Here is a 24917-nt window from a genome sequence, read left to right as displayed (position 1 = left end):
TCAAGCCTGGGTGTTCTGTGATGTAATTCACCACTGTAATTGGGCCTCCTGGCCTGTCGTGGTGCAAAAAAAAAAATAAAAAAATAAAAAAAAAAAATAAAAAAATGTAATAAGAGAAATAATGAAAATTGAACCTCGGATTAAACAACGCCGTGGGAGACATTTGAACGACATTATCTTTAAAACATAAAATATTATTTAACATGATATAAAAATATCAGTTTTATGTCAAATAAAATTTGTTTTATATTTTAATTTCAAAGTTTAATAATTAAATAACTCTTATTTATCTACCCTTTACTTATCTATTATGTTGTGTCAATCAATGTTTCTGCGTGCACAATAACATTTTAGAGAAATGAACACTTACATTTTTGTTATGATTATATTTTTTCCCATCGTGCAACATTACGCGGCGACATCACGAATGCGCGCGGCGAAAGGGGCATAGTTGGGGATTTTTGTATACAGTCCGATGTATTCAAATATGATTCTACGCTCCTTCTGGACTATTCTTAATTCTATGTTCAAGTTATTAAATAATTTTCTTGACAGTCCCGAACTTTTAAATTGTGTGAATTTTATGTGGGACAGCGTGGGACGAGACAAAATACTTATTTTGCTGTTGATTTGCATAGTTCAAACTATGCCAAATACTCACCTATTCCACGGTTCTACATGTTAGCAAACAAACATGGAAACTTAGATTTATTTCATTTATCTTAATACAAATTAAAATCAATACTTTTAATAACTTCTTTTTAAATTATAAAAATGTACTTAGGGTTATACTTGTTTAACTGTTTATTTTATTTTATTTTTTTATTTATTTTCTTTTATTTAGGAAACATACAGTACAGTTACAAAGTTTAATATTTTACACAATTAGACTTAACTCTAATGGACCAGTGAAGTTTCCATATTATAAAGCGATTATATGTAAGGTTAATTATGAAAGTATAAAAAGAGAAGGAAAAGAAAACATAAATGAAAGTTGTTTAAATATTAAAATTTAAGTAAAAAAAAATATTTTTAAGTTTTTAGTACAAATGGAAATAATATTAAAAATGAAGAAAATTTGTAAGAGTAATTAAATGTTAAGAACTGAAATAAAGAATGAAAAACATGCTCAGATGTTAATATAAAATAAAATAGTAATAACATTTTTAAAAAAAAAGGAAAAACATAAATATACACATACATATTTTAAGGGATTCAAAGAAACTATGAGAAGAATCTTTAAGTGAAATATAAAACAATAAGTTTAAGTCAATTTAAAAAACATCTTCAAGATTAATGACACATTATAGTAAGAGCAGCAAATTTTGATTTTATATACATATATAATATAAATAATTAAAAGTAGTTTAAAAGTATAAAAACATGCCAATGCAGCAGAGAAAAAAGAAAGAATAAAGAAAAAATAACAAGTAAAGCAAGTAATCTTTAAAATTTGAAAAAGAAATATAAGTTATACTTATACTATGATATATCGCCTGTGTTACTTCAATACTTTTTATATTTAAACTCTTTATTTATTTTTTAATTTATTGCAACAGCTAGGGAAAACATTTTTGAGAAGGGAATATGGGAGTCTAGACATTTACAGGGCTTATGACCTGTCATTGGCTGGTTTATGTGGCCACTTTACACACTGTGTAACATTCACTATTCTGCCTATGTTTGAACATCCACATTTTCTCAACCCTTCCATCTGTTGACTTTTGTGAAGTAAAAGAGCTGAAACCTTTATCATGTGGGTGAGATTCATCCGGCTCATCCTTTATTTATTGGTAATTTGCTGCATACATATGTTTTAATTTCTTATTTCATTTTCCTTTATTGTATCTTTATTTTCTGCTGATTTTATTTTATGTATTTATATTTTCTATACTTGTGTACCGGTGTTTGGTTTCATTATAATTGTTTTTCAATTTTATAATTTGTCAAAGGCCCTTTATTCTCTAGCGAATATATAGGCTTGAATAATCTCAAATGATTGTTTAGTAAAAATCTGCACTATATTACAAAAAAATCTTTGGTATTATTAGAGCAGCATGTCTGAACACCTTTGAATGCATTATGGCCAAACTACCCCCGCGAGACGGTGTCCTTATAACGTATTGAACGTAAAATTATCAGCTTTGTTGAAATTGGTCCTCCCTGTCGCCAGGGAGGTAATTATGCCGCGTCGTGTGAAAGGAGATTCAAGATTCACTACCTGTTCAGCGTGGTAGCGTATAACGGGTTGCCTGTGTCAAGCTTTTGCCTGCATTTTTAATGAAATTTGAACCGGTTTATTTTGAGGCTGTTTTATCACCGGTTTATTATTTATTATCCCATGAGTAGTTGGGTACTATATGCCTACCTAATTCTCGATATAAGAAGATAGACTTTTGCACGCAGTAATTTGGAGTTTGCATCCGTTGTGTGGAGCCCACAATACATAACAAACATAGAAAGGATTGAAAATGTTCAACGAAAATTTTTTTAATATCTAGATTATACAAACAATAAAACGCTTTGTACTTACAGCCAATCTGCCAAACAAAATGGATTTTTTACCCTTGAAAATAGACGCACTGTACCTGAATTATGCTATTTACATAAATTATTAAATAATAAAGAAGACCCTTTTAACCTATTCCTTAAAATTAATCTCAATGTCCCCTTTCGCGTGACAAGAAATAAGTATTTGTTCCATCTGCCAGTCTGTAGCACTAACAATGCACAACACTCTTTCCTCGATCGTTCTTGCTCTAACTATAATGCTTTTTTTCATCTATTGATATATTTTACATGCCCCTCAATTTATTTAAAAATAAATTAAGACTCCTTATTTCTGGCTGCGATACGACTTACTATTTAATGATGCTCACACTTACATACACCTGAACACTCACTCCTACACTAATACACATAAACACACATCTACACTTACTCTCATACAAATACACATAAACACACCCTTTTGTTGTAACACAATTTAATAATATGTATGAATCTTATTTAGAAACTTTGCTGGTCTGTCATTAAACTGTATTTTTTTAATGTTACTATTTCATTGTCGGCTGTTTGGTTCTTTAAAATAAGAAAATATATAAATAAATAACTTATTTTCCATGGGTGTGCATAATGTAACCATTTAAGGTTATCTATCATAGACCCCCTAATAAATATTCAATGATTTTGGGAAGTATATTATCCTACGGAAAAGACGTTAAGCTCGTTATTGTACGAATGTCATACGATATTAATCTTCGTAAGAGTCGTAAAGTAAAATATTGCATGAATTACAACATATGACATTGAGATAATTTGAAAAAAAATCTTTTATGTGTGACAAACGATAGTTATTTGATACTCACAAACGACGTTTACAGTTCTAAGAAGCACTAACGATAATATGCGTTGTTATTCTGTATATTTTAACAAATATAAAATATTAGTATTTAAATCAAACAAATGTAATATTTTTTGCTCTCTTTCGCGCAAATGTGGGCTTTGGTTATTATACGATGAATCGGCTGTTGGCGTTTAAATGACATCTTTGTGCTCTAAATGGCTAAATTCTTTTATTTTTCGCATAAACGGAATTCAATTTGGAAAAAATGCTAAACAATAAAAAAAAATAAAAAACAACACACGCGGCAAATGTCTATCTAGTCCGGCGAACACAATCGTAACTGATACTTACGCCACTTCGGGTCATTTATTTCGTCCCGCGAAAATTATCGCATGGGTTCACACAATTATATCGACGCTAGAAAAGAAAAGTTACCCAACGACATGTATTAACTTTACAAAAGAGCCAATTAAAGTTTTTTTTGTTTTAACAAATTCAAAAATTCTCATACAAACGTATTGTTGTGGCGTTATTCCTTCATAATTTAAATAAAAAATAAAACAAGTGATACTTAATTATTTTTTAAAAAACTTTAATTTCCTGTTCTGTAAAGTTGGTGCATGTAACTTCTTCCTTTCCAGCGTCGATATATTTTATATAAAATATGAGATACGACAATATGCGTCCCAAAAAAAGTAACTAATTGCAAAATGTTATTTTTTTCATCGTTGGAACTAAAGATAGGTACTCGTGTAGTTAAACAGACGAAATACATTAAAAACTCAAAATCGACCATTTGTGGGTTACGACGCTATACGTAGAAGGAGTCGATATAAATACCTTTTTTATATAAAATACCTCAAGGAAACCGTACATTGTGTAGGTAGAAAGTACTTACTTAAGCTAGGGTTTCCTAGGACAGCGGTGCCCGTATTTTAACGGCCGTAGTGAACGGTGTTGCGGTGGATAACCGTCGTAACGGTGACTAGAGTGTGGTTTTCTAGGAAAACGGTGTTATCAACACCATTTAACACCGTTTCCCTAGGAAACCACTCTCTAGTCGACGTTACGACGGCTGTCTACCGCATCACCGTTCACTACGGCCGTTAAAATACGGGCACCGCTGTCCTAGGAAACCCTAGCTTTACCGACTGCTTCCCTAATCGAAAACTGATGAAAACCTCACCGCACGCCCTGGTATACACAAATGAGGGCCGATAAACAATAAAACATAATTAAGAAACATAAATAAAGTGGCGTTCTATCCTTTCTGCCTATCCCTACGAAGAAGCGGCGTGATGGTTTGTTTGTTTAAATTGAAGTTTCCAAACATAGTGGTTTTATGGGCACTGGCAACACCAAGTATCAGGCTCACCAATATGCTAACCTAACAAGGCACTAACTGCGGCGAAACGGAAACATAAAGCGGACTCTCTCCGTTCAACGCTGGTACCGGTCGTCCGACACGACAAAGATAACAACATTCAATTCAATTCGCGTTTATATTACTTTCAGCATTGTCTACATCTCTGGTACATTATATTTGAATCTTTGTTATGGTAATTAATTCATAAAATTAGTAAATAAAATTCCACATAATATGTGAGTAAATCTATTATTTTAATACACGCAACCTTGTAACAAAACTTCTGGCAAGGCCAATTCAATTAATCATCCATACAATGAAAGCAGTTCCCTTCAGTTTTAATAACTCGGATTGGTGGGCTATTTTCAGTAAGTTTTCCGCATAATTTCAAATCACTTAAAAATACATCAGGGAGTTATGTCGCCCGTCAACAAGAGAACATATTGAAAAATAACAATGTCTTTTATTGGGTAGTTAAAACTTCAAAAGAAAATGCCTTCAGCTAACAAAATATTTTGAGTATTTAAACTAAATTTAAAAAGAAGTCTAAATATATGAGATCAGGACGTGTGAATTGAGCAAGTATTTTTTCGATAAATACTTTTAAAAAAATCATATTAATTTAGTTGATCCAGGTCTGGTATTTCAAACGCTCTCGCGGCCGTAGAAAAAACATTTATCTCGTGTATTTACATACAAAATACACAAGATAAAAAGTTTTCTACGGTATAAAACATGTTTACAATTTTTTTTCCAAACATGTTCAATTACTGATTACCGACAAAGATACTTTGAATTTTCATACAAATATACACACTTTCGCACATAAACATCGATATTGGTCTATACCGTCTCAGTATATACCGATGAAGATAGCCGTACATAATCACCGCCCAGGGGTGGTATTCTGAATATTCTCCTGTGGGTAACTGTTTGTTATTTTGGGGATTTGTATTTTTCGCGTGAGACACTTTGCTTCATATATGACCACACTGATGATTAAATGTCAAATTACGTCAAATAAATACGAACACGTGAAACCAAACATGTTGATTTTCAATTAACCAAACCGTATTCGTTTTCCTCGCTTGAACATGATTTTTATATGACTTTTGACAATTACGAAGACGGTATGCTTAACGATCGTCCATATTTATCTACCGAGCGATTACAAAGCCGGCTCCTTTAACTCGATACGTACCAACACCGCCTTTGGGTTTTGTACTTACACTCCAGAAGATAGTAAAACAAATATATTTTTTTTATAATGAGGCAGAATCTAGCCACGCATCTAAGCGTTTGTTTTCAAAACTGACACTTATGTCGGAATTTAATTCAACTTCAAAATTTATTTTCTCTCTCTTATTTTCGATAGGTTTTTCAGAAAAAAGTTCCAACCACAAAATGATTAAAAATTTTAATAATTCGTAATTAAAGGAAAAATTTCTCCGCGAAATATTTTTTCTTCACTTTTAATGCGTAGATATGCGTATCAAGGGGTACTAGACCCGTCGATACAAACCGATGTACTTACATCAAAACTTGATGGTGGGGGGATCGGTAGTGTATCTTCGTAATCGCTCGGGAGAATCTATTTTCAACTATGATATCATAATGAAGCTATGTCACTTTAGTGCGTAGATATGTGTACTGCGACGTACACCTCACCTTGTTAGATATCGATGTACCTACCAACCCAAAACTTGAAGATAGGGGGTCGGTAGTGTATCTTCGTAATCGCTCGATAAAATTTATCTTCAACTGTACCGTCATGGTGAAGGTATGACGTCCTTCGCTTCTCATCAGAATCGCGGCCCAGATAATGTTTATTGTGTATATGTAATATTGATACTTTTTTACACTTTTCTACCTTTGAATTAAAAAAGTAAGTTTGTTATTAGTTTGTTAATTAATTTTTAATTTATAATATATGAGCTGAACCCGGTAATGCTTTGCTATTGCTAGATTTTAGTATATACTCGTATATAGATTAAATGAACAAACACAATCGAAAGTTTGATTAAATTATTGTGTTTAGTTAAAATTAGATACGTACAATTAGAGTAGGCCGATGATGTATGAAGTTTTTTTCATTTTTTTGGACATCAAAGTGGAAGGGGAAAAATTATTTAAAAAAAATTTCCATAATACTTTTGGCCCTCAACCGAGGTTTGAATTTAATCACTGTCTGAACATTTTGTTAATTATCTATATTTATAAAATTATTTTTTTGTTAGTAAAGATAAAACTTAATCACATTACGAATTCAAACACGTTTTGAAACTACCGAAATGCAAAAAGTTTGCACTCCGCGGAACTGATTCCGTTGAGCGCCTGGCTAATATTGACGAAAACCGTGGCTCATTAAAACAATACTACCCATTTATTACAAAACCAAGTGCAACTCATGCCATAAGATGCTTATTTAATAAGGTTTTGTGCACATTATAAAATTTAATTGACTGATTTTCTTACTTACATACAAAATGACAGCCGGTTTAGGGCAAAAAATCGTTTTTTTTCGAAATCTTCAAGCTCTGGTTGAGGGTCAAAAGTAGTATCAAATATTGTTTTGATATTTTTTGCATTCCGAGTAATCCAAAGGGCAACTTTTTAGACCCATTTCATTTAAAAATTCGGAAAAAAATATTGGCCCACCTTAATGTACATACGATATACATAATTATTCTTGTGTTTCGGATTACATCAATTGTGGGGATATGCGGAGTCAGGGAATTTTGATAAACAGGTATTTGAACATCGTTTTTCTGTCACTGTCTTGCAGATGCCTCCCCGATACTTCGCGAAAAATACAACTGCATGTCGGACCTTTTATGCCTAACTTTAATATACACAATTGACGTTTCGTTGTACCGTTTTCCGCACCTCAAAACTGAACCGATTTTGTTATTTTTTTACTCGGGTATCAAAATCAAAGTTTCTCTATCGTTACGTTTTGCCTTTTTCAAAAATAATTATTTTATTTGTATACCGTGCGCCCGAAGACCGCAACAAAACAAAATAACACTTAACTCTTGCCCAAATGCTCCGTAATGGTTTTTAGTCGGTCTCTGACCGCCAACCAGTTTTGACGTGAGCTTGACATTTAATTTAAAAACCAAAATGCCTGATTGTATAGTGAAAGCATGTAAAAACCGTACGGATAAACGTAAAAACGATGGTGTAACTTTTCATTGGTAAGTAGAAAACCCTAGCTTAAGAACTTGTTTATGATTGAATTTTAAAACGAAAAATAAATATTCAAAAATGTTTCAAATGTCAGCATCAATAAAAATCCAGTAAAAGGAAATAAATGGGTAGAAATTATACGGAATTTGAGGAAAGAATCTGGTTGAGATCTACAAAAAACGTATGTTGTTCGTAAACATTCAAATACAAACTTTTTTATGTACTAAAAAACAACATCCTCCCAATTTTTTAGTATATGGATTCTCATCGAATGCAAAGCTGGTAAGTCAATGAATAAAACATTTACGCTCTTAACTTTTTTCTACTAATTAAATTGAAGATTTTAAGAGTTATAAACATGCCCAGCACAAAGCTCATCATTTTGTAAAAACCACACTAAAATTGGTCGAGTAGTTTAGTTAGTAATATATCAAGGACACACGTACGAACATTGCTTTTTATACATAAAGATAGATGGTGTATGAAACTTGGCCTCACAATCACATGCTCAATTTTTTACGGGGTGTAAGAAAACATTTTTTATATCAAATTCATATATTTTTAACGTTTTACTACTAAAATTTATGACTAGATAAAAATTTACAAACATATTATTTTCTCAACACAATTCACCTATAACATTTTTGCATCTATCACACGGTTCATCTTTAACCTCAGAAGTGTATCTCCGGCACCTACCACACTGAGATCTATTAATCTTCTCCACTTTTACAACAAGTTCATTTTCGTGCGGTTTCCCTTCGACCAAAACAACTTCCGACACTTGTAAAACCTCGCACAACTCCCCGGACGTACTGCGCTGCGTATTTTGCATGTTGAAAAGTCTATCGTATAATTCCGGAGTGGCTTTGATAACAGCTACATGCTCCAATGTATTCGATCCAAAACATTCCTTATTCAGTACTCTTTTGATTTCGAGCACCGACTCCATCAATAAATCGATGTATGGTCTATTCCAGATAGGCTTGGGTTGTTCTTGAACTGATTTGAAGAAAGGTTTGCCTCGGTTGAACGGATGATAACTCCATACTTCTTCAACGAAATGCGGAATTATCGGCCCCAATACTTGGCAAAGCGACACGAGGATATTGTTCATAACGACTTGACAGTTTCTTCGCTCGGTTGATTCTTTACTTTGGCAATACAAGCGATCTTTGACTATATGACAGTAAAAACCTGATACTTGATTTGTTGTGAAGTTCAAAACGGTTGTGCAGACTCTATTATATTGCATGTTTTCGTAAAGCGTTTTGATTTCTGTTTGAAATTCATATAAGCCGTGGAGCATGTACGAGTCGATGTATCCGAATTCTCGCGCGCTTTCTAATGTTGTTTGTTCGAGATCATTAATAGCGCCGAGTAAAAACCTCATTAGAAGTCGTAGCCTCGATAGTTCGGCGCTGCTTTCCGCTAGTATATTGTCACTAACTGAGACTTGAGAGTTTTGGGTTCCATGACTTGCTATCCACCATCTGAAAGAATACTTTAAGTTAGTGCTTCAAACATACAATTTAATAGAAAATCTGTTTATTCGGACACTTAAATGTGGTGAAAAAAAATTGTACATACGAAAATTCGCACCAAGGAGTTGTAAAGAGTATTTACGAAAACCCTGGCAGTACGCAGAACGAATCCTAACATCACTCTGTCTTTGTATACAGATATCGCTTCCTCTGCATGCATACATCTTTTCACGCACACAAGCTGATTATTCCGACTTTTGGCATGTCCATCTTCAAGTATTTGTTGGATTTGGTCTAGCCATATCTTTCTCGATCTTCCCCCTTTTCTGCATCCATCAACATTTGCACTCTACATGTCCAAACTAAAGCAGGACTCCTTCCTTGATTTTGTCAATAATGCTAAGCCTAAGCCTTACAAAATGAACAGATCTCGACATTGGTGGACCTATCATACATATTTTGAGTTTGTCCAAATTTTTGTAGACAAGGACTGGATTCAACTCCCCGGGGAGCTGTTTATATTAACATATTACAACAGAGATGAAGAACATTTAAGAAAAGGTAATATAGAAGTCTAGGCATTCAGCTCTTTAACTTCACAAACATCAACAGATGAAAGAATTGAAGGAATATAGATGTTCAAATATAGGCAGAATGGTGAATGTTACACAGTGTGTAAAGTGGCCACTTAAACCAGCCATTGACAGGTCATAAGCCCTGTAGATGCCTAGACTTCTATATTACCTTTTCTTAAATGTTCTTCATCTCTGTTGTAATATGTTAATATAAACAGCTCCCCGGGGAGTTGAATCCAGTCCTTGTCTACAAAAATTTGGACAAACTCAAAATATTGTTGATAAATTACCTGGTCCATGAAGAAGTATACAAATTGAAAAAATAACATTTTCAGGCGTTGCCTAGTATGTAGGTGAAATAATTCAATTAGATGAATCTCACCAGCATAAATAAAGGTTTCAGCTCTTTAACTTCACAAACATCAACAGATGAAAGAATTGAAGGAATATAGATGTTCAAATATAGGCAGAATGGTGAATGTTACACAGTGTGTAAAGTGGCCACTTAAACCAGCCATTGACAGGTCATAAGCCCTGTAGATGCCTAGACTTCTATATTACCTTTTCTTAAATGTTCTTCATCTCTGTTGTAATATGTTACTATCATACATAGTTTTACCACACAGAAATTGCACTTTGACAGCATTCAGCCTACTATTAACCATGTTTTTTTTTTTAATTATTTACTTTGCTCCCATATGTAAGGGTCAGCACCAGGTCTCCATTGTTAATGGCTAATTTTGAACCGTTCACCCTGTTCCCGTCACTCACCCTCCTTTGAATCACGATTCGTAAAAAAAGGTAATCTACTCAATTTGATAATTTTCTGTAGGAAAGGAATAATTGTAGTATCAAAATATATGTATTACCTCATAGCGTCAATACCATAAGCTGGATTTTTCTGTAAATTCTTTCCCCCGGCAATAATCAACTGGGGAGCTATAACGTTTCCCACAGATTTAGACATCTTTCGTCCATTGGAGTCCACGGTGAAACCGTGCACAAACAGAGACCTACAAGAAAACAATAATTTCATAAAAAATTTGCTTACTTTGAATGCTTGTTTATATAAACGTATTAATAAAAATACTTTCATAATATGCACCTACACATTACATGTTAAGGAATGTGGGATCAGGTAATAAGTTTGAAAGAAGACAGGAAGACCGGGACAAGGAAAGAAAATATATAAAAAATATGAAGGGAAGTTAGAGCAAAAAGATATATTACATTTATAATAATGTTTCATAATTACACCACGCACAAATTAATTGACTATATGCGGAAATACACTGCGGAGGTCATCACCATCAAGCCGTAAAGTTGGCAGGGCCGAACATCGTTCTGGCCCACAACGCGTAACCCGACGCAACGTCAGCTCGGACAAGTAATTAAACGTCATGCAGCGAAAGAATATGCACATTTCATCTTGGCATTTATTGTAAATTCCTTCTGTACAAAATGATGTAGCTCGTGTGTATCTACTAAATAAATAACTTCAATTGTAATCCATCTTTTTCATTTAACCTCAAATCCCATCCATGCAAATGGTGACTAGACGATTATAAATCCGCACTTTGAAACATTTAATTTACAATCTATATTTTTTCTTTTCAATAACTGTGTGGTTGGGTAGTGAAAAGTCGACGTTTAATTACTTGTCCGAGCTGACGTTGCGTCGGGTTATGCAGTGTGCGCCAGAACGGTGTTCGGCCCTGCCAACTTTACAGCTTAATGGTGATGACCTCCACAACACAATTGATAAATATTTATTGTAGATGTAGAGTGCACTTCTCTGGTTTGGTGGGAAATATGCATTGGGTTTTAGATAGTAAATGTTACAAAAATCATCAGAAATGAATAAAAATCTAGGCAGTTATTACTTGTAAGGAGCTTTTCCAGTGAGGGCAATACTAGTAAGGAGCGATGTTTGGAACCATCCGGTACACTGATCCAGCCCCTCCAGGTAAAGGTGGGCACTCTGCTCCTCCAGCACAGAGGACCAGGAGAGACCGCTGTCCAGCCAGATGTCCATTATATCCTGAGGAGTATTACATTAAAAAAATTCTCGTTAGTCATTGTTTTAATGGATAGTGGAAGTAAGGTGATCTTAATTGCGTAAAAGTTGTGTAAGTATTTGTGGCGAAGATTTTGTAATACACCGCAAGACAAAAAAAATTACGAGTTTACCTGCTACCGCGCCCCTTGACTTTACTGAACCCTTTTTCTAAGAAATCCTTTATGGATACCTCTTTCTTTTGTTTAATAAATTAAGGACACTATGTGTCACCTTTCTACAATATTTACATTTTAAAATGTCTCAACAGTCTTGTTTTACCCGCGTTTGAGTGAACATAACACAACAATCATGGAAAGTGCAAAGCAAATGTCGATTGCGATAAAATCCAAAATAATCACATTGTCGCAAGAAAACATATCTAATTGTGAAATATCTCGTCGAGTTGGGTATTCAGAAGGTGCAGTGAGGTTTTTATTTAAAAAAATCCAAGAAACTGGATCCATAGAACGGAAAAAAGGAAGCGGACGGGGGCGCGTGACATCTGCCCGAGATGATCGCTTAATAAAAAAAATTGTTATGCGCGATCGATTTTTAACGGCACCTGAAATACACGCAGAGGTGCAGTCTACCAGCACATCAACATTTTCAGTAAAAACAGTGTCCAGGCGGCTGTTGGAGCATGGTTTCCAAGCACGGAGTCCCGCAAAGAAACCATTACTCACGGACAAAATGAAGAAGGCTAGACTGGATTGGGCGAAAGAGCACCAGAATTGGACCTTGGAGGATTGGCAAAATGTTGTTTTCTCTGATGAATCAAAATTCAACCTTTTTGGTCCAGACGGCAGAAAGATAGTTCGACGAAAACGTGGGGAAAGATATCATCCGTCGTGCGTCACTCGAACCGTTAAACATTCACCCTACGTGATGATTTGGGGGTGCATGACAGCATACGGTTTAGGACCTCTAAATTTTGTACAGGGTACGATGAATGCCATTCAGTACAAAAAAGTGTTAAAAAAACATATTATTCCAACAATCGAGGACATTACGCAGTATACCGCGGACCCAATTTTTCAGGACGATTCTGCGCCGTGCCATAGAGCCCGCACTGTGAGTACAAATATATATATTTTTAAATGCATTTTGTGACCACATGATAAATAATTTATTGTTTTTTTATAGATCAATGAATTCAAGGAGAAAATTGGCTTAAAATCGTTGACGTGGCCCGGGAATAGCCCTGATTTGAACCCGATAGAAAATTTATGGGCGATTATGAAAAAAAAAGTCGGGAAAAAAAAATCAAAAAACATTGAGGAATTAAAAAAAAACTTAATTCAAGTTTGGGAAGAAGAAATAACATCAGAAATTTTAGATTCGCTTTACGCTTCTCTAAATAATAGAATTTTACATGTTATAAAAAATAAAGGTGAATTCACTAAGTACTAAATATTTTTAAATGTTATAAATATGTTTAAATGTAAAATACTTTAATTTAAAATAAAGCGATAAGAACCTACTTCTTAAATATGAATTAAAAAATAACATGTCTTTTATTATTCCATCACAAACACTCGACCATAAATGAACCGTTATGGGTCTCTAAGGTTCGGGTAATCTGATACCTGATATATAATGGCAATTTCTAAGTACAATTCATGAGTAAGATTTTTTATTTTAACCTTGAAATAACGAGTAGTCATCACATATGTCAAACAATATAAAAAAAACTAATTAAATATCAAGAATAATTCATTTTATGTCAATTTTAGTTTTTTTTGAGAACTCGTAAATTTATTTGTCTTGCGGTGTAGGTAAATATCACATGCTACGAATACCGATAAAAATATATGATATGGATTTAGAAAAATTAATTATATTTTCAAAATCAATATCAATATAATCAATCAATATACAAGACCTATGTAAAACCTCTGTTGAAGTATGGATATCAGTCCCTACTTTACTCAAGACATCGAGCTACTGGAAAAAGTCCAAAGATGTGCTACAAAAATCCCCAAATTACTCAAAAGGATACCTTACCACGGTAGATTAAAAGCACTAGGACTTCCATAATTGGAAGAACGACGGAGGAAAGGTGACTTGATAGAAACTTATAAGATACTCAATAATTACTATGACTGCCCCCTGCATGAGATGTATCAATTAAATCCCAATACAAATTTACGGGGTCATAACTGGAAGCTCTATCGTCCCCAATTCCACCTAAATCCCAAGAAAAACTTCCTTTCCAGCAGGGTAGTTTCAGACTGTAATAAATTGCCAAGCCTAGTTGTCAGGCCCTTCTCAGGGGCGATTTTGTGGCGTTACGAAATTGAAAAGTGCTAATTAATAACGAGCCCCCGAATGATTTAGAAACATCCCGAACGGGAGGCCCGAGTGATATCGAAGCATCCCAAATGGATTACACGTCAGGTATTGATGAATATGCAACCAGGCTTGCCTACTTAACAAGGCATCAGGTTCTCTGATCCTGAACATCCAATGCCGACCGTTGAAATATGAACTGCGGACAGAGAGGAATAATTATGTTTTTATATGAACTTCTGACCTTTCCTTTGACCAGCCTGTCCATAGAAGTGTTATTTTCTTCGAGGAAAGTATCAGATACAATTCGATCATCTACAGGATTGTTCCACCAACTGTTGACACCTTGCATATCCATTCCCTGACATATTTTCTCAACCAGTTCTCTGAAACAATTGTCTGTAGGTATTATTATTTTTGTTGAATAATGAAAATTCCATTCTAGTACAAAGGGTTCAAAACTGAAGTAATTTTACCTGCTGATCAAGGGTCTTTCACCATCATAAACCACAGGTATCGGAGTACCCCAGGACCTCTGCCTTGATATACACCAGTACGGCCGGCTCTGTATTTGGTTGACAAGATTCAACCTATTTTGGTGACCGGTTGATGCCGGTAGGAAGTTTACGTCTTTCAGAGCTTCCTGGTATTACAAAACAAATATTTATTAGCCTAAATATAGTGCGGTCTGGAATATAACATAACCTTTATATTTGAAGCGGGAATGAAAGGAAAAATCATCAACCTTAAACCCCGAATATAAAGTGAATGCTATTTTTAGAAAAAAACATTTAGAGTAAGGAATTTGAACCGTCAGCAGGGTCATATCTTGCTGGAGGGTGCATTCCACTGGCAACCCTACTGACTAGTCGAGCTTGTTAGTGTCCACATCGCAAACCTCGGGCAACAAAGATAACGGAGAGGATGAAAGGCGAGTTTCTGGCGCCTCCAAACCAGAACTAACCAGCTAAAGGATGGTAACCCCGGCAGAAAAATCCACCAGAGAAGGCAACGGGAAACCACTCTGGTCATCTTTTCCCAGGAATCACTATGGCGAGTACATCATCCAACAAGCAGTTGTCCTAGCCTCGGAGTAGCGTAGGACTGAGATGCGTCGCTGTAATGATCGCCAACATTTGAGGGACCTGATAAGGCACCACAAGAATAATTCAAAGTAAAAAATATCGCATTATATTACACATGATAAAGGCGCATCAGCAAAGGCTGCCTGCCTATAACGAATAATAATGATAATAATGTTGTATTTTTTTTCACAGGTTGACTGCTGCTTTGCCAAAAGTCACTTGTTAATACTTTTAGTAGCATATATTATAATAATATTCTATTCTTGTAAAACTTTTTCACATCCGCTCTGAAGTGGAGCATGTGGACATCACCAGATGCCTTCAAGAGACCCTATCGCCAGCCAGCACTCTCGCCTCCTCCCTCTTCAATCCTGCGTTCCTTAGTTGCGCCGAATAAAGCCGAAAGATTGTCATCGACAGCTTTCGAGGATGGCCAGAGCCCATAGGTGTGAAGAAGAGACAGTTTCAGCAGCACTTTTAAAGAATGCGAACGGCACAAAGCTTTAGACTACTCGTAAATAACCCTGTGGAAATTTGGAAATGGAGTTGTCCTAGAGCGGGATTAGAACTTCAGCCCTCTGAGTGTCTGCCAAATCAGAATCTAATTGCAATCCTGACTTTATCCCTCATTTATTAACGTACCAATGCAGCGCTTCTTAATTTCTCTGTGTCAATAAACCACTGGCTGGAAGCGCGGACGATGATAGGTTTCTTGGTTCTCCAATCCAGGGGGTACGAGTGCTGGTAGAGGCCAGAGAAGAGGACGCGGTCTCCGAGGGAACTGATCACCTCGAGCTGCCCGTCTTCTAGAGCCAGTAGACCGTCTAACTGGGCATTGAATTTTGAGAATCGGCCATCTTCATCCACATAGCACTCCTAAAATGAAGCAAATCATGGACATTTTGAGTGAATTAATAAAATAAAACATTTTTTAATAAGACCAGTTGAATTTAGTTTGAATACTACAGTGTATATAGTTTCGGAAAACACAGATGTAAATATGTGATGCACAGTAATCTTATGTAGATACTATAGTGTTGCTTACCACTTTCATGTTATTCTTCAAGGCAACCAAGAAGTCTTCAGGTCCGTGTGCTGGAGCTGTGTGAACCAAGCCTGTACCCTTCTCCGCAGATACGTGGTCAGCTGGTAGGAAGGGGAGCACGCAGTCACTCTTCAGTGGGTGACCGTAAAGAGCCTCTGACAGTACATTCCCTGAAAGAAATTTGTGCAGTGAGGAATTTTAGTATTACAATGACAACGCTCGCCTTTTCTACTTAGCTGTGAAGTTACCCTTTCCGACTTGTTTCTCTGAGAAATCTGTGGATTTTTACTACTTTTATCAAACAGGAGCCTACAATTGGCAAAGGAATACGAAAAAATAATATATATTACGAATAATGATGGCACAGACATCTTAACTGTTACAGTGCCGACGAGCGCCATCCTGAACGTGTGTATACAAGTTTTAAGTGCCACGAGCGCGATGGTGCTCGCGAAATCAGTTGCTGTTTAGCGCGCGGTGAGAAAGTTAGCTTACACGCATTGTTATTTTTTTACTTTCTACGTATTACATAGGATTCAAATTATTATATTATTACTAAATACAATATAAAAAGATCAAGAAAATTGAAATTTAACCCAAAATGTCGGAATACGAAAATAGTTGTAAAGAAAGTGATAGTGGGAGTGACATTGTCGTGCGCTCACACCGCGTAATGCAATTTTTAAGTGATATTGATAATAGTGAGGATAACAATTATTTTTTCTAGACACGGAGCAAGTACCGGACTGCGAAAATGACAATGTAACCTTGACCTAACTCACATACGTACCACCACCCAATACGCAATACAATGAACAAACTTCACAATATTTATTTATATAATTTTTTTTTTATTTTATTATTCATGAACAAGTTATTTTTTAAGAAAACATCGAAAGATTTTTTTTAATTGGGTAACTTTTGGAAGAGATGCATTTTTTCAAGATAAGGGTAAATGACATAAAAAACAAGGCATTTTTGATTATATATGGGTAAATAATGGCACTAAAAGGGTTAAATGTGTTCAGGCTGAGTTTCTGGGTCATGGAACCCTGTGTCTTTTGCATTCTTTACCAATTTTTCAGATTGCATTGCATCGCCCATCATCAGGACTGTCAACTGCCGAGGACACTCTTTTTTTACAGAAAATGCAGAGAGAATGGGGAAGTTAAGTGTGTGTGTTTTTTTTAAATTTGTTAATAAACTAAGCCAAAAAAAAGTTATTTTATTTTGAAAATCCCCACCGGAACGTCGAAATTACACCGCCCGCGATGTCGCCAGTTCTGGTCGGTGAGTGATCAAAACACACATCTGAACGGTGAAACACAACTGACAAGAAGCAAAGAAAACAATCACTAAAATAGAACAATCTATAAATATGAGGCAAAATGGTGAATGTTACACATTGTGTAAAGTGGCCACTTAAACCAGTAAATGACAGGTCATAAGCCCTGTAAATGCTTAGACTTCCATATTCCCTTATTTAAGGTATTCTCCATCCCTGTTGTAATTTGTTAATCTTAATGACTCCCGAGGGGGTGAAATCCAGTCTTTTGTCTACGAACATTCGGACACACTCAAATATTGTAATGAAACCAACTGGTCCAAGAAGAAGTTTAAAAATTGTAAAATGGTTTTCAGGCGTTGTCTAGTATGTGAAATAATTCAGTTAGATGAATCTCTTTGCAACAATAAAGGTTTCAGCTCTTTAACTTCACTAAAATCAACAGATGGAAGAATTGAAGAAATATGAATGTTTAAACATAGGCAAAATGGTGAATGTTACACAGTGTTTAAAGTGGCCACATAAACCAGCCAATGACAGGTCATAAGCCCTGTAAATGCTTAGACTTCCATATTCCCTTATTTAAGGTATTCTCCATCCCTGTTGTAATTTGTTAACATTGTTTAACATGATCGGATTAGTTTGTTTTTACTTTCAACATAAAAAAGTTAAGCCCGTGTAATTAAAATGTGTACCCCAAGTGCTGCTGATTTGCTAAACCTCGATAAACATGGCTACCCGGAAACGAAAAATCAGTGGCCAATTGGAATCATTATCGCCCATGGTTGCCATAACAACGCTATAATTTATTAGTAATTTTTATTCATTTTTTCATACATGTTTGAGAAAACTCGCCTTACACTTAAATGCTCTGATTTTTACGAAGTGTAAGAAAACATCAATCACCAATTTCCTGTAGTGTCTGTATCATGTCAAATTCTGTGAATAACCCAATCGACACATTACTCTGACCAGCGTTCTCGGGTTTTATACAGGGCGTTCTTTAAACCCTGTCACATCCGAAACCACGATGATCAGTATGGGCAAGAAGACATATTAGCATATTTAAAAAAATATTTAGAACGAAGAAAATTTGTAAAAATAAAATATTAAAAAGAACAAATGGTTGCTTACTTCTGCAGGGGAGAAGCGAGGGGGGCGCGGCCGCATGGTCAACAGTGTGTCAGACTCCCCCCTCCTCGTTTCTCTCCTGCAGAAGTTAGCAACCATTTGTTTTTTTAAATATTTTATTTTTAAAATTTTATTTGTTCTAAAAAAATATTTTAATGTGCCGATATGTCTTCTTGCTCATACTGATCATCGTGGTTTCGGATGTGACAGGGTTTAAATAACACCCTGCATATTTCATTTCATTTATTTATTTATTTTTAGTTACATTGAGAACATTACAGAGTATCCAATTGATTCTCAACACATTACAAAATATACATATCAGATTTATTGAATAGAAAAGAGAAAAAAAAAATCAATTGTCATGTAAAATTGACATACATATTACAATTGGAAAATTGCCCTCCTAAGATTAATCCCACTGTCATGAAATATATCGACATCCGAGGCGATACGATTGAATAACACGATTGCTCGGTAGAGCTCGGTGGGTATACCGGCATAACCATAGGCAGGATGGTTCTGCATTGTGGTAGGTAGAACAACCTGTGTTGCCTTTGTCCAAGATAATTATAAGGGACAAATAGACCGCATTCATTCAAAATATCAGAATTATGTATGCAACACCTAAATGAATATTCCTTCTCCCCAACAATGATTGCTAGCCCAGCATTCCTAGTAGGAAGTCAGTCGGGAAAAGCCACGGGTAAAAGCCATACTCCCTGAGATACAGATAACGCAGATTTTTTTTCTGTACCCTCTCTATCATTAAGGAATACTCTACCTTCGAATGTAAATGCTTCCATATAATTGCCACCGGTGACTCGATTAAACTCCCCAAAGAGAGAAGAAGCCACAATCAACAAAGGCCGGTGGGGGTGATCTTGCGAGCGCAGCGCCGAGTACTGGAGACAATCGGAGTAGCAGACGGCCTGGTTACCCACCAGCGACCAAGGTGTGGTGGTCCAAATCACTCCGGAAAATTCTTTGCTGAAAATAAAATAATCCATATTATCATTTCCGCGCCCAGTGCTCCATTTGCAGCGTATCTGGATCATGATTGTCACATGTGTGGGGTTCATAGTCCATGATCGACGACATACCCATACGTGCTAAATAACTTAAACTATAATATAGAGTCATGACTCCAAGAAGCAAGTCAGCATTTTCTATCGAATTCGATTCATTACATTTTGCGAAACACGAGAGCATCGTCCTGCAGTACATTAACATCTTTCCTACCATGGAGAAATGAACAACAAAGGAACGTGACCTATAAAGAGACCACAGGGTGTAGTCAACACCTAGTTCGTTCAGCATCAGTCAGCCCAACAAGTCCAGTTCAACGCAGTCACTCAGTTCCAGCATGTAGTTCAAGAGCAGTCTCTTCAACCCACCATCGCCGCTACGCTCGTGCTATACAAGTAAGTCCTGTATCTTATTCGCCATGTAATAAATACGCATTAAACAGCAACCCTGTGTCTTCCGTCAATCTCTAACTGGGGTAGGAGCTCGAACCCTCAACAATCTAATCCTACACATGGAAGGTAAGGTGATCTGTCTTATGCTTGTGGACATTGTGATGTAATTCGCCATACATAAAAAAAACAATGAAAAAAATTAAGACAATCAGTGCTAGAGACAATTCTTTGATGGGCGGACTTAACAGCATAACTGCATTTTTTATCATTTTGTGATTTATGATAAAATGTGCCTTGTGTATTCCTGCATCAATGATATTAACAGTTCACATATAATATGACTACATAAAGGTTATTTATGGACAATTATTGATGGGATTCCATTGTAATGCAAATCATTAATAATGAAATTTCATTGTAATAAAATAAGTATGCACATTTGTGTTATATTTTTAGTGGCATGTATAAGATGGTCTCAGTAATATTAGTAGACTCATTTCTATCATTCATTGAGTAGTACAAATAATATTAGTTAGTTCTAGTAGTATAAGTAGACTCATTTCTGTCCCATCTTTAATGGTTCAAGTATATCAAATTATGTTTGGTATTTGTACAAATTACAAATTAAAAATACAATTTCGGATAGCGCAAAACATATGCAAAATACAATTTACTAGACATAGCACTAATCTTTCTCATTGGGATTTAAATATTTTAAGCAATATTTTTTTTCTTACTCGGGTGCCAAAGATTTAAGATGATCGGGTATTTTTGTAAGAGGCAATTCCAAATACACCTGCGTACTATTATGGTGAGGATCGTACTCCAATTCTGCTTCAGCCAAAGCACTCCTGGAACGGAAAGAAAATTAGTGGTTTAGTGTTTATGATGAAGAGACGGGTACGTCTCAAAACCGGTAGACAAAGAAAAGTTGGTAAGTGGTTATATACAAATATTAAATAACATTTAATAAATTGTTTGACCACAAAGTTAATGCTTTAAATATCAATAGTAAAAATGCCTAATTTCAGCATTTTTAAGTGACAAATTAGATTCGGTTTTGGTTTTGGGCTAGAACAGAAGCCGAAATTCGGTTTCTTGTTTCGGTCGGTCACTAATAAATACAAATGGAATTTGCTTTCTGGATATACCTAATATATAACACTATTAAATATTTCTAGTCTACAAAAACATAGAACTAATATTGACTCCATATATATGTTCGGCATACTAAATGGTATAATCGATGTTCCATTAATGATGGGACAAGTAAAATTCAATATTCCGACTCGTAGATTGAGAAACAATGAAGTACTGTTCATCTATCAGCATAGAACAAACTATGGCCTTAATTCTCCAATGACCCGTCTTTGTCATATTGTTAACTCAAGACAAGATCTGGACTTTTTTGGTAATTAAACGAGCACTAAATAAATAGTCCAAATCTTGTCTCGATGTCCCTTATGTTTGTCAATGCTTCTTTTCTTTTTTTAAATATTTTAAACTATTCTTTGATTGTAATATTTAAACCCTATAAATTGTATACATGGTCAACGTCCATTAATAAATAAATTTGTATTAAATAAATAATATTTTTTTAAATATATACAAAATGCACAAAATTATAAATATTTGTACGAAAATTTAAGATATCTTCATCGGTAATTTGTAACTGAACATGTTTAGAAAAAAAAAGTCATATGCAAGTTATATTTTTTATGCACAAAACTTAATTTAACTTCGTAGATAAAATTGAAGATAAACGTGAACTTCCCATTGGAATACGGGCCCAGGTAACCCTTGTAGTAATAAAGAGTTAAACCTCAGGTGGCTTGTCAGTATTAAATTCCTGCTCTAAATACCCCAAAGGGGGATAGTAAGAACCGCCATCAAAAATGTCAAAAAATGGTTCCGAAACTGTGTTTAAGTGAGTTAAAAACAATAAGGAAATATCCTATACTGTGAATGCCGAAAAAAACATGTGAAATGGACTGAGAAAAATAAATTGTGTTTTCAAATGTTTGTCAATGCTTCTTTTTTTTTAAATGTTTTAAACTATTCTTTTATTGTAATATTTAAACCTTATAAATTGTATACATGGACAATGTCCGTTAATAAATAAATGAATTTCAAAACTAATTTTTCACTTACCCCGATGAAGGAGACCAGTAAACAGGTTTCATATCTCTATAAACATATCCCTTCTCGTACATGTTATAAAATTGTCTCAGCTGGTTCTGAACATAAGGCTTATCGCTTGTATAATAACACTGTTTATCCCAATCGGCCATAACTCCCCAGGACCGGAATCCTTGCCGCTGCGTGTAGGCAGTTTCCACGGCGAACTTCCTGGCCATCTCTCTTAACTGGATGACGTTCATGCTGGACTTGGTTATCAATGTTTTCTTTCCTGCATTCAAAGCTTTTAGTTCAATAGGGAGGCCGTGGCAATCCCAACCGGGAATGTAATGAACGCGGCGGCCATTTACAATGTTATATCTTGTTGTGATGTCTTTTAAAATCTGCAAATAATCTATAAATTTAAGCAACCAATGATCAGACAGATACAAGGGATGGTGGTGAAAAGCAGTAATAGCAATGTTGCAATAACTGCTCTTCACAAATGTGTTAAATATATAAAGCATAAATTTATTTTATATATTTTTTTTTTCTTTGAAAATTTATTTATTAACCCTTACGGATTATAACATTCATTTTACAAAAATAATATATACATTTTTTATTCATACTCTGTTGTTCAAAATAATATTTTTACATCTTTTGAAAAGTTTGTCTGCGTCTTTTGTTTAGTTTTGTCTGGTAGTTTTATAGATTATTTTGTACAATTGCCAAACACAAAAGTCTGACTCTTTTTGCCAAGTTCAGCATGAACTGTTTTTAGTTTTTCCTTCGTGTATTTGTTTTTTTCTTTTATAAAGGGCTTTCTACTAAAACATAATAACATCAGCCAAAAACAAGTTACGTGGATATACAAATTAAAATAATCACTAGGACACAAACAGAAAGGAATAAAAATATGGACAAAACAATAGACAACAAAAATAAATGTAGAATAATAACATAAAATAATATTTAAAATAATTAAGAAAAAACCCAAATAAAAAACGTTTTTTTTTAATTAAAAAAAAACTTATATTCTTTTTCACCAGTTATATTATGAAAAATAAGAGTGGTACCATTTTTTTTACAAACCTTGTTGACTGCATGTCCTATGTGAGGGTCTCCGTTGGCATACGGTGGTCCATCGTGAAGAACGAAATCTGGCCCCTCTAAATTATCCCTTTGCCAACTATAGAGTCCTTCAAAATCAGCAGCCTGAATTCAAAAATAAAATTACATAAATAAATGCTGGTCACAAAATAGTCATACCTGTTTCAGGGGAGAAAAGGGGATATGCAGAGACATTTTAGTCAGCTACTAATTCTTGTTTTAAATTTTCCTTCCGATTTTCCATCTTTCCATATTTTTCACAAACAATAAAATTCATAACCTTATAAATGTCATTGTCAACTTGAACTCTTTTTGCTGGCTTGTGCCTGGCAGGGTATTCTGTTTTTGGTAAAATTACCGTACTTGTGTAATTGGTGGCTTTTTTCAAGACATTTTGTTGCGAATAAGATCGAAATACCCAACGATCAATTTGGTAATATTTTATTTTTTTCAAAAACCCGCCGCAACCAAACGTCAGAAGTGCAGCCGCCATTTTTAATAATTAACAGAGACTATAACATAATCAATTTAGAAGATACAACCATAAAGTAAATTTTCTTTTTCGTTTTTTTTTCAATGGCTTTATCACTTCCTCAATGGTGTGTTCTAGCCAATATCGAGTTTAGGCTATATTTTTATTCATATTATATTCAAACATTTGTCGGTATTTTTTTTTTATCTAAAAAATCGTATCCAAAGTAAAACTGCTACTTTTACTTTCAGAAACATCTGGGGCAGCAACTTGGACTATGATGTGTGGAATATAAAAATGTCTCAATTTATTGGAACAATGAGGGAAAAATTTTTAAGAAGGATATCTGGAGGTCTAGGCATTTACAGAGTTTATGACCTGTCATTGGCTGGTTTAAGTGGACAGGTGCCATGGAGCAGGGGCTTAAATGGCCAACTGTGAAACTGGCGTCGCGGGTTTACACACTATGCAGTATTTACCATTCTGCCTATGTTTAAACATCCAAATTTCCTCAACTCTTCCATCTGTTGACTTTTCTGAAGAATAAGAGCTGAAACCTTCACTATCGTTAAATACTAGGGAGTGAAATCCAACCTTGTCTACAAACATTTTGACAATTTCGAAGTACTCTTGATTAAACTAACTGAAAAGAAGCAGAAAAATTTAATAGCATTTTTAAGCATTGCCTAGATAATAAAAAAATAACACATTAAAATATTTAAGAAGTATTTATACTCAAACAAAGGCAGAATGGTGAATGATACACAGTGTCATAAGCCATGTAAACGACAAGCGTCAAAGGGATAAGGGCGCGTGGACATCATCCAATAAGATGGATTGGCTCGATCACCGAGTTATCAGATCTGTCACTCACAAATGCCAACAGAACAGCACAAGACTGTTCCAAATGGAGGGAGACTGTCCACAGACGAGCCACGC

General features: G+C 34.9%; 1 protein-coding gene across 2 annotated transcripts; it reads right to left on the bottom strand.

Moving 5' to 3' along the window:
- Positions 1-8459: 8459 nt before the first annotated feature.
- IleRS-m (Isoleucyl-tRNA synthetase, mitochondrial) lies at positions 8460-24025 on the bottom strand. Of its 2 annotated transcripts, none has more exons than XR_015824787.1 (12): positions 23787-24016; positions 23489-23611; positions 22427-22797; positions 21013-21126; positions 19639-19844; positions 16439-16608; positions 16036-16269; positions 14785-14951; positions 14553-14707; positions 11844-12001; positions 10830-10973; positions 8460-9394 (listed from the first exon to the last, which is right to left on the bottom strand). XR_015824787.1 is itself a non-coding variant. In XM_088239640.1 (12 exons), the coding sequence occupies exons 1-12, from the start codon at positions 23997-23999 to the stop codon at positions 8521-8523; spliced, it is 2916 nt and encodes a 971-aa protein (XP_088095766.1). In that variant the 5' UTR covers positions 24000-24025; the 3' UTR covers positions 8460-8520. The 2 variants fall into 2 exon arrangements, 1 of the variants encoding a protein (XP_088095766.1); XM_088239640.1 differs by having other exon boundaries at positions 14553-14694; positions 23787-24025.
- Between the last annotated feature and the right edge of the window lie 892 nt (positions 24026-24917).

The sequence above is a fragment of the Micrasema longulum genome, unplaced genomic scaffold (genome assembly GCF_059751315.1).
Source record: "Micrasema longulum isolate JH-2025_06_02 unplaced genomic scaffold, ASM5975131v1 h1tg002208l, whole genome shotgun sequence".
In the NCBI taxonomy this organism is placed as follows: domain Eukaryota; kingdom Metazoa; phylum Arthropoda; class Insecta; order Trichoptera; family Brachycentridae; genus Micrasema; species Micrasema longulum.
The sequence above is the reverse complement of the archived record's forward strand: the minus strand, read 5'-3'. Positions and strand labels throughout refer to the sequence as shown.

Excerpts from the sequence above, each read along its gene's own strand:
- IleRS-m (XM_088239640.1), bottom strand. The coding sequence starts at position 23,999 with ATGGCGGCTGCACTTCTGACGTTTGGTTGCGGCGGGTTTTTGAAAAAA. Across the intron at positions 21,127-22,426 it reads TACTGGTCTCCTTCATCGGG|GAGTGCTTTGGCTGAAGCAG; the intron begins GTAAGTGAAAAA and ends TTTCCGTTCCAG. Across the intron at positions 14,952-16,035 it reads AATTAAGAAGCGCTGCATTG|GAAGCTCTGAAAGACGTAAA; the intron begins GTACGTTAATAA and ends TTGTAATACCAG.